General features: G+C 42.4%; 1 protein-coding gene across 1 annotated transcript; it reads left to right on the top strand.

Annotated features, from left to right (window-relative positions):
- Positions 1 to 212: 212 nt before the first annotated feature.
- Positions 213 to 9,523, top strand: LOC124274205. The gene is made up of 6 exons (XM_046709511.1): positions 213 to 442; positions 666 to 739; positions 2,983 to 3,130; positions 7,069 to 7,137; positions 8,019 to 8,109; positions 9,324 to 9,523. Exons 3-6 carry the CDS (start codon positions 3,044 to 3,046, stop codon positions 9,521 to 9,523), a joined length of 447 nt encoding a protein of 148 aa, XP_046565467.1. The 5' UTR covers positions 213 to 442; positions 666 to 739; positions 2,983 to 3,043.
- Positions 9,524 to 9,792: the final 269 nt, after the last annotated feature.

Below are 9,792 nucleotides of genomic sequence, written 5' to 3'. Positions count from 1 at the left end.
TGCCTACTCGTGCTATCAGGGTAAAGTAGATAGTAATACAACTTGGGCATAGTGCCTTCTCATGCTATCAGGGTAAAGTAGCTAGTAATACAACAAAGGCGTATTGCCTTCTCATGCTACCAGGGTGAAGTAGATAGTCATACAACTAGGGAACATTGTCTACCCGTGCTACCAGGGTGAAGTAGATAGTAATACAACTAGGGCATAGTGCCTGCTCATGCTATCAGGGTCAGTTGCCTGCAAATGCAGCCAGGGCACATTGTCTACTCATGCTTTTAGGGTGAAGCACCAGTTCTACCATGCAGCTCATAAAGTGAGCCTATTGTTTGTTCATTACTTCCCCTAGGCGGCCGAGAAGGACGTACATCAAACCCTCACGGGGGTCATCTTGTGTTGCTCTGAATTTGTGATCTTTCTGACGTCACCAATATTTGGATATCTGGTAGGTACTTTCGTTCTCTTTTACATACACAACCACCACCCTATCACTTTAATTTTATTTTATGAACTGGTTTAGGGAACATGTTGATGTTAAGCTACTCATATGCGTGCAAAGTTATACAAAATGTTAAGGGTACGGTATCCATTTCAGTGGTAGAAGACATATGCATGTATGGTGTATTTTGATGACTGCGCATTAATGATAACTATATTCGTATCTTCAGCTGTCACGATTCAGTCCACGATCCTTCTACATTGCGGGACTCTGGATATTCGGCTGCTGTCATACATTGTTCGGGTAAGATTTGGTACAAATGTTGGGCAATGCATATTGGTCTACGACAACACTGAGGTTAATTGATATATTGTCGGATGAATGACGTCACGTAAGTGCCTAATGCTGTATAAGGTCATGGTTCCTCCAAGCAGCAGCTGTATTTTACCAAACAGCTGCTGTATTTTACCAAGCAGCTGCTGTATTTTACCAAGCAGCTGCTGTATTTTACCAAACAGCTGCTGTATTTTACCAAACAGCTGCTGTATTTTACCAAACAGCTGTTGTATTACCAAACAGCTGCTGTATGTTACCAAGCAGCTGCTGTATTACCAACCAGCTGCATTTTACCTGCTGTATTTTACCAAGCAGCTGCTGTATTCTACCAGGCAGCTGCTGTATTCTACCAGGCAGCTGCTGTATTTTACCAAACAGCTGCTGTATTTTACCAAACAGCTGTTGTATTACCAAACAGCTGCTGTATGTTACCAAGCAGCTGTTGTATTCTACCGGGCAGCTGCTGTATGCAGATCTCAAACAGCTGCTGTATTTTTACCAGGCAGCATTTTACCCAAGCAGCTGCAGTATTTTTACCAAGCAGCAGCTGCTGTATTCTACCAGGCGGCTGCTGTATTCTACCAGGCAGCTGCTGTATTTTACCAAACAGCTGCTGTATTTTACCAAACAGCTGCTTGTATTGGCTGCTCCTCTTCAAACAGCTAAGTTTTCTACCAGATAGCGGCTGCCACCAAGCGGCTGTTGTATTCTACCGGCAGCTGCTGTATTTTACCAGGCAGCATTTTACCAAGCAGCTGCTGTATTTTACCAAACAGCTGCTGTATTCTACCAGGCAGCTGCTGTATGTTACCAGGCAGCTGCTGTATTTTACCAAGCAGCTGCTCCATTTTACCAAGCAGCTGCTGTATTCTACCAGGCAGCTGCTGTATGTTACCAGGCAGCTGCTGTATTCTACCAGGCAGCTGCTGTATTCACCAGGCGGCTCTACCAGGCAGCTGCTGTATTTTACCAGGCAGCTGCTGCTGTACCATTCAGCTGCTGTATTCTACCAGGCAGCTGCTGTATTTTACCAAAGCAGCTGCTGTATTTTACCAAAGCAATTGCTTCATTTTGCGGGGAAAGTATGCAATCTTTGCTCCTAGTTCGAGGAATGAAATGCGTAACAGAAAAAAGGACTAAGGTTCTGTTCATAATATGGTTTGTGTATGAATAATAATAGAGAATATTTTCAGTATAAGCTGGAACCCATTATATATGGATGACAACAAACCCAATTGTTTGTAGGGATTGTCTGTTTGTAATAGTGGCATCTTGGTATAGATTTGTGTGCCTGACATAATTAAATGTTCAATCACATTTACCCTGCTTAGTGGAGTGTAGGGTCTAAATTGCAGTGAAAACCCTTAATACTTGCAGACTGATCCCGTATCCCCATTGTCTGTACTACTTGAGAATGTACATAAGGCGTTACTAATTGCTAAAAGAATAATGACAATGGTGAATCATATAATTTTTTATGAAAGGTAGAAGTAGTTTTTGAAAAGTGACCCCACAATTTTTACTAAAATACCTCAATAATATAAGAGTTGACTCCTTGATACGCCTGCATGGAAAATGTCGAAGAGGAAGCGATCATATAAACATTCCAGACATTGAGGGGACCCCAGCAATAGAGAACACAGATTGATTCAAAAGTCGTCATCACAAAATCTTCATTTAGTTCCTACCTTGTCAACTGCTACTCTCACCTGGTTCAGCAATTGTTTAACTGTCTGCACAACAGCGCTCAGTTTGAGTGTGGTATTGAACCTACCTATACCGCCTTTGTTATTACGCCAGATCATCATGGATGTCAGGTTTCAAACACAAGTTTGTTTGTTGTTTAACGCCGCACCCAGCAATATTCCAGCTACATGGCGGCGGTCTGTAAATAATCGAGTCTGGACCAGACAATCCAGTGATCAACAGCATGCACATGGATCTACGCAATTGGGAGACACAAAAATATCGCTTTAATATATGCTACAATTGTATGATATAGCATACGCGGTGATTAGCTTTGATGTCCTATTAGCCTTGTGGATATTTGACCTTGGCAACTGGGTCCTGCACACTATGGGACGGTGCATTATCTATTTCAGTCAAAGTCATATTAGGTGAGAGATGGACACCATCGAAAACACAGACACTGAGATCTTCTTGTTTGTTGAATTAATAAGTGCACATGATGCATTGCTTTAAACTTCCAGACTGACGAACCGGATAGCTGGAGGTGCTGTATTTGTCGGTTCATGCCTTGCCATCAGAGTAATGGAAGCCCTTGCAACTGCATCCATACTGACCTCGAGTTTTGTTATCGTTGGACAAACCTTTCCAGATACCATCGTGACTGTGTTTGTAAGTATAGGATGGGGTGTGGTTGATGATGGTGATAATGATGATGATTATTGCAGTTAGTATTATGTTTTACAGATTAAAGATAGTGTGCAGCAGAGAGGGTTCGGGTGATCCTGGCACGGTCAGGCTGGTAAGGCTGAAAATCAGCTCAGGGCCCTTGCCTCCTCTACACGCAGCCCAGACAGCGAATGGGACTTCTCCCAGGAAACGCTGCCTAGTCGAACCCACCAAGAACTTTCGAGAGAATATGTAGACGCCCCAACACTCCAGCCCTCTGCATTACTCAGAGTGTCAGAAGGGCTGTGCTCCCGGTGGAGAACCCGGGCACTCTCCTGATCTGCGCCAAGAGATCAGGAGGTACCAAACCAAGGGCACCGAGAACAACGGGGAGCCTGACGACAGTGTACGTGGGATGCAAGCGAAACATTTCAAAGGCGAGGTCCGCCTATTTAGAATGCTTTTCCTGAATCTTGCCAATCATATTGCTGTCAAAAGGGACAGACAATTCAATGATATAAATAAATTCATTGGCTTTATCAAAAAGGAAAAGAGCAGGTTTGCTGGCAGGAATTCTTCTGAGGCTGTATATGGGCCTATTCCACAGAAGTTTGAAAGCATCATTTTCCATGACGCCCTGGACATGTTCAGGGTCGTACCATGGATGGACCTCGGAGTCAAAGCCACAGACATGGCGGAGACGGTAGTAAAAGCAACGAGCCATGCCATCATGTCGTTTAAGATATGCTGTTTGTGCCAAAGAAGGGCATCAACTGACAAGATGTTAGACAGTCTCTGTAAATTCATTGCAAAGTCGACATTTTATATTGATATTTTGTTTAAGAATCATATTTTGGCGACTGCGAGTGGGAAGTGACTAGTCCTTGGCAGCAAAAAGGAAGCTATCAGTTTCACATTTAAGAACAGCCGACTTCATCCAGGCGAAGGAGTCGGTAGGATTGCTATTCTGTTCCACACACTGCATGTACACACGATGCAATGGCTTCTCGGAAAGCTTCTCCACAAATGACCGACTCTGGGCAGACTTGGTGAAGGACTTCACTTGGTTTACACCCATCGCTGTACCGTCCAGCAGTACATCGCCATCAACAAAATCAACCTCAAATTTCAGATTCTGTCCAACAACCTTGGCACGCTTAAAATAGCTGTGGAATTCCTTGCTTTCATCATGAGTCTTGACATGCATCACCAGAGGATCATCCGATAAATACATATGTGCAAAAGTACACAACAAAATTCTATCATGAAGAGCCTCCACATTAATTAAACCCCGACCTCCAGAATTGATTGCCATATATAAACGATTAAGAGAGGAACGAGGGTGGTGCGCCTGACCAGAAGGATCATGTCTGATATCTGTTATCAGACAGGATCCTTCTGGTCAGGCGGTCAAGACTCTGGATGTCTTGTTTTGTCCAATCAACTACTCCAAAAGAATAGGAAAGGACTGGCACAGCAAAAGTATTGGTGGCTTTGACCTTGTTTCGAGCACTTAGCTCTGAGCTCCAGAGTTTCTTTAAGCGAGCTTTATACTCGGCCCGAAGTTTCTCTTGAATCTGGGCATTCTGGAGCTTGTGTCGACCTTGCATTCCAAGATGTGTGTAGGCCTGATCTTCCACAAGATGCTCAATAACTCCTCCCCCCTGTAACTTGACCGATCCACCATTATTTATAACTATAGTCACCCCTCAAGACATTCAATTTTCAATAAACATGATGGCATCTCTAATTCATGTCACCCGTGAAGATCCGAGTTAGAATTGGTGTTCACCAGCCCATGCTTGTCGTAAGAGGCAACTAATGGGATCGGGTGATCAGACTAGGCTGACACATGTCAGCGTATCCAAATTGCGTATAATGATGCTCATGCTGCTGATCACTGGATTGCCTGGTCCAGACTCGATCACTTACAGACAGCCATATAGCTGGAATATTTCTGAGTGCGGCGTTAAATAACAAACAGGCAATACAAATAAATTTGATTCGAGGCAACTATCACAGGAGAATCAATTTGCTACAAATGGCAAATCCCATACATATGTATGGGATCCATATGACTGCGGAATCACCACTTACAAAAAACTTTATTCCCACAATTACAACTTAATTATCATTAGGGTTATAAGAACTTTATGATCGCTTTTACTAATACGACATCGTAATTATGTATAACTATATTACGACTGTCGTGATTTAAAATCTTGTAAAGGTTATTACGACTTTAAAAACTCTTCTCATCCCATCAGATTGCAGCACACACTCTAGTTCCATTCACACAATTTATGTGAAGAACATCGATTCACATCAACTCGTAATTACGATGTGAAGGCTCTATATCATACCACACTTCTCCAAAAATTAATAATGCATTTCTCTCAATAACTACCATCAGCCCTCAGGGGGAAGCTACCATATAATATATTCCAAAAGAAATTACGTATTTATATTACAATATTAAATAAAAAGTTCGAATGAATTAATGCAACGTTCCACTAAATCGACTCTCGGGCCTCCTACTGACCGAACATTATTTCAAGCGAACCCCATGAGTTATGTGCCTTGGAGCGCTCTTTACGAATCACTCTACTACCCAGAGTTCCATGCGGCAATCCAGGATAGTACCTCTGCCACAGGCCAGAAAGATGTGACGATTCGTCACATCCGTCAATTCAATATAATTAACTTATTTCTCAACTCTTTTATTTTTGACGAGTCTACACATCTAATTAAACATCTTTGATAGAATGGTTTAGTTTCATTGTTTAGGTCATTAGGTTTAGTTTTATCCTAAAACATGTAACACTATTTCGATTTGCGTAGCGATCCTTTGTTTACATAGGTTGTACGGCTCCACGTGCTGTCATCGATGCCGACGGAGAGCAAACGATGCAGCCAGTTTGATATCTAAATATGTACTGTCATAAACGTTACTGTCGCAGTTGTGGAAGAATATATATGTAACAATGTAAAACATTGTGAAGAGCGCGCCTAAAAAGGTTGCGTAAGGCCAGTCTCTTCTTATTATGAATATGCGCGTTTGTTTACAAACAAGAGAAAAGTCCGGTCACGTGATATGCAAATTAACCTGTGGCAGCGATGTTATGCTAAGTAATCACTGTGCCGGAGTGTGTTTACGAATATCCTACGCACTGTTCGGCAAACACCGCGTGCGACATTTTCGATGTAGGGAGCAATTGTTTACATTCCATATGTGGCAAGTGTTCTCTGTTTGGAAGCTGTTCGCCTCGAAGTTTCAATTATCGATTTCAAGCAAGTACGTAAGGGATAATAAGCCTTTTTATTGCGTTAATAGGAAGCTAAAGTGAGTATATATGCCCCAATATATATAATATAGGCCGAGATATTGTCGAAAATTTGTGATAGATATGTGCGGTTTGACCCCGGTCGGGTCCCTTGGTACACACCTCAACACACTCACGGTAGGATCCTGTATACAGATTTCGCAGTTTGAGTACTGGCTGTTTGTGTTTTAACATTGATGGCCTCAGTGAAACTTTCAAATTGTATTATGGTAGATCTGTGAAGGACATTTCCAAATCTGACGCATCGGTGAATCAAATGATATCCGGTGCAAGTCCCTATTTTAACTTGTACTGTATGTTCCCTTGTTATATTTTCACGTAAAAATTGACTTGCCTTTGCATGTGGTTGTGACAGGGTCACGGTTGATCGCGGTTCATAATACAGTCTGATATATATTTTTTCCTCGGAATCGTGCAGTTTCAGCAGAAATTTCCTTTGATTATATTGTTGGAAATGCTTTTTCGCGTCTGTTTCAGACGTAAAACATAGGACTAGATTTCACAATATTAAAAGGCGCGTTGAGGTTTACTACCGTAAAACGAAGTTTGTAATAGTATGTTCATATGACCATGATTCTTTCTGAACTCTCTCCACAGGGAATACTTGAGACGACGTTAAGCCTCGGCTTCATGGCAGGACCGGCAATTGGAGGAGGGCTGTATCAGGTACATGTCCTCCCCAAAATGTGGAGTGCATTGTCCTTTCATCTCAGGATCCAAAATTCACTGTGCACAGGTGGTCCTAGTAGGGTTGGGACGCGTCCAGGTTTTCTACCCGGGTACCCCACCACGATTACGCTACCATACCCGTATACCCGTTATGTTAATTCCTGACATCAAATTTGTAAGTAATGGCAAAATATATTCTTCAGCTCGGAGGCTAAAATTTCGAGTTTTTCAATATCTTAACCATGTATTATATTCAAACCAGGTGACTGTAAATAATGTCTAAATCTTCAAAGACAATACAACCTTTGAATTATGAAAGAATAACATATCACAGTAATATATTAGTCACATGATCATAACGGTCCGGGTATTGACATTGGTACCCGGGTCAAACTCATTACCCACCCGTCCCGGGGATCCGGATTACCCGTCCCAGCCCTAGGTCCTATGTGCGTGTCAGAAACAACCATGTTTGTAGGGTCGTCAGCGTCATGTTTGAGGGTTTCACCACAATAGTAAACGTTTCAGATCAGTATCTTCCACATCCTGCTGACACGCCATGGAATAGCTAGAAGGTAGTTCAAAACTTATTTAACCTATTCTATTCCGTGATGTAGAAGAAAAGAACATTGCACAAATCATTCCAGAAAAACCCCGAGTGTATTAACGGTATTATGGTACATCATTTCCTTGTGTTCGCTGTGCACAGTTGCGTGTCAGAAGCGTATGTTCAGGTGTGACCCCGTGACTAGAATGGTGTTCTAAGCGACTGTAAACCCAACTCGCTCACTATGATGTTCAGGAAAAGTATCATGCATAAGATTCTCGTTCCAGAAAAACGAGAGTATAATTATTTTCTGGAGATCCTCATGTTTTAGCTTGGCGGATACGGTCTCCCCTTCTGGGCGCTGGGAGTCTGCACATGTATCTGTGGATGTGCTTCATGCGCTCTATTCTCTCACCAGCCAGGTATGTCATCCTTAATCCATGATGCAAGGAGGTTAACCTTCCGACGCCAAGTTTCGTGGATTGTTTGGTGCTGATGATGTATCATCACGTTTCACCTCACTGTCACGTTAAGCCTATCATGTAAACCATTCATTGTATGTTGATCAGATCTGTGGTTTGATTTTTTTCTGCTATATTTTCCTTCTTTCAAACTGCCTTTATGCGTGTGAGTAGCCAAGTGGTTAAAGCGTTCGCTCGTCACGCCGAAGACCCAGGTTCGATTCCTCACATGGGTACATTGCGTGAAGCCCATTCCTGGTGTCCCCTCGCCGTGATATTGCTGGAATAGTGCTAAAAGCGGCGTAAAACCCAACTCACTCTTCCACAGAAGGCAACATCTCTTGCATCGGCCGGGAAGATGATGACTTCTGTTTTCTGGTTAACTAACTACCGTTAATCTGCAAAGGCATCAGAGAGATAATATCATATGTAAATATCGTGGGAATCCCAGGTGTGTTCTTTCATCATCTTCCAACGTCAGTTGTAGCCATGATCAATTCAGTAATATATAGATATGGCTGTGAACATATACAACTAATGATGGCGGATAGGTCACACCTGCAGGAGAAAGCGGTGAACGACAGTCGGATCCAGACATGGATGGGAGGTGCATGAGAACCTCGGACTATTTGAAAATTGTTTGAGAGTTAACAATCTTCATCAACGCAGTAATTACGCCATGTATTTCTGAAAGTCTATCCGACAGACTCCAAATGAACATTATTATATAAATTGTTTTGTTTTACAAAATAAAAAGAAACTATCAATGATCCCATGTGGTCTTGACGACCTAGTCAGCAATACTCTTGTGAGGTCGGGGCAGCACGGACCTATCTGAGTCAGCCGTGGGATGTTAACAAACCACCATCAACCAAGCAACACATTCTATTCACCAGGAGGTCAGTAGGCGCAATAGTTAGACACCGTTGTGTCGAAGTTAAAGGGGACCTTGTAAATAGTTCGAGTTATTCGATTTTTGACACAGCCCGAACGTGGAGACTAAATAAGGAATGTGCAGGATCCAAGGTTTTACTTGGAGACAACTGTAGGTCCGACTCCAAGGTTTTTTGACTGAATATGCATAGGGTGTTGAGGAGGAAGTATTTTAACCAGACTCTGAGAGTCTTCTGTAACATGTAGAAACATGCTGAACAGTTACTGTTGTATTCTTGCAGATATTCAAACGGTCCAAAGTTCCTCGAAGACAATATGGCCGCTTCTCCGATCGCTCGAAGTTTGGCTTGCTCTCCAGGGTATCGTTGTGTCTCTGTTTGCCATCACCGTAATAGAGCCTGCATTTGCCAAGCATCTTCAGCAGGCAAGTTCCGGACACGATAGTTTAATGAATGAGTTCGGTGACTCCCCTTTCCACTAACTTGTCTATTGGTTTGATGGAAGCTTAATCTGTTGTGTTGGTCACTCTATTGATTTCCTCGAGACTCGAGACTTTCTGTCTGCCTACCGTGCCTAACCGTTTTGACTCATGAGCAAACTGCAAATCTAAATACGGAATCTGATGTAATTCTCTAATGGTTTAGGGATACACCTCATAACAAAAGGGAGTTACTACTTTTACGTTTTGTAGGTCTGTTCTTCACTCTACAAATGAATTGAGACCTGTACAGTTAATAACATACTGTATAC

The sequence above is a fragment of the Haliotis rubra genome, unplaced genomic scaffold (genome assembly GCF_003918875.1).
Source record: "Haliotis rubra isolate DU_JTF1 unplaced genomic scaffold, ASM391887v1 Scf189, whole genome shotgun sequence".
NCBI lineage: Eukaryota > Metazoa > Mollusca > Gastropoda > Lepetellida > Haliotidae > Haliotis > Haliotis rubra.
The sequence above is the reverse complement of the archived record's forward strand: the minus strand, read 5'-3'. Positions and strand labels throughout refer to the sequence as shown.

Coding starts and splice junctions, on each gene's coding strand:
- LOC124274205 (XM_046709511.1), top strand. CDS start 3,044: ATGGAAGCCCTTGCAACTGCATCCATACTGACCTCGAGTTTTGTTATC. Junction 7,138..8,018: donor TTGGAGGAGGGCTGTATCAG/GTACATGTCCTC, acceptor CTCATGTTTTAG/CTTGGCGGATACGGTCTCCC. Junction 8,110..9,323: donor TCTATTCTCTCACCAGCCAG/GTATGTCATCCT, acceptor GTATTCTTGCAG/ATATTCAAACGGTCCAAAGT.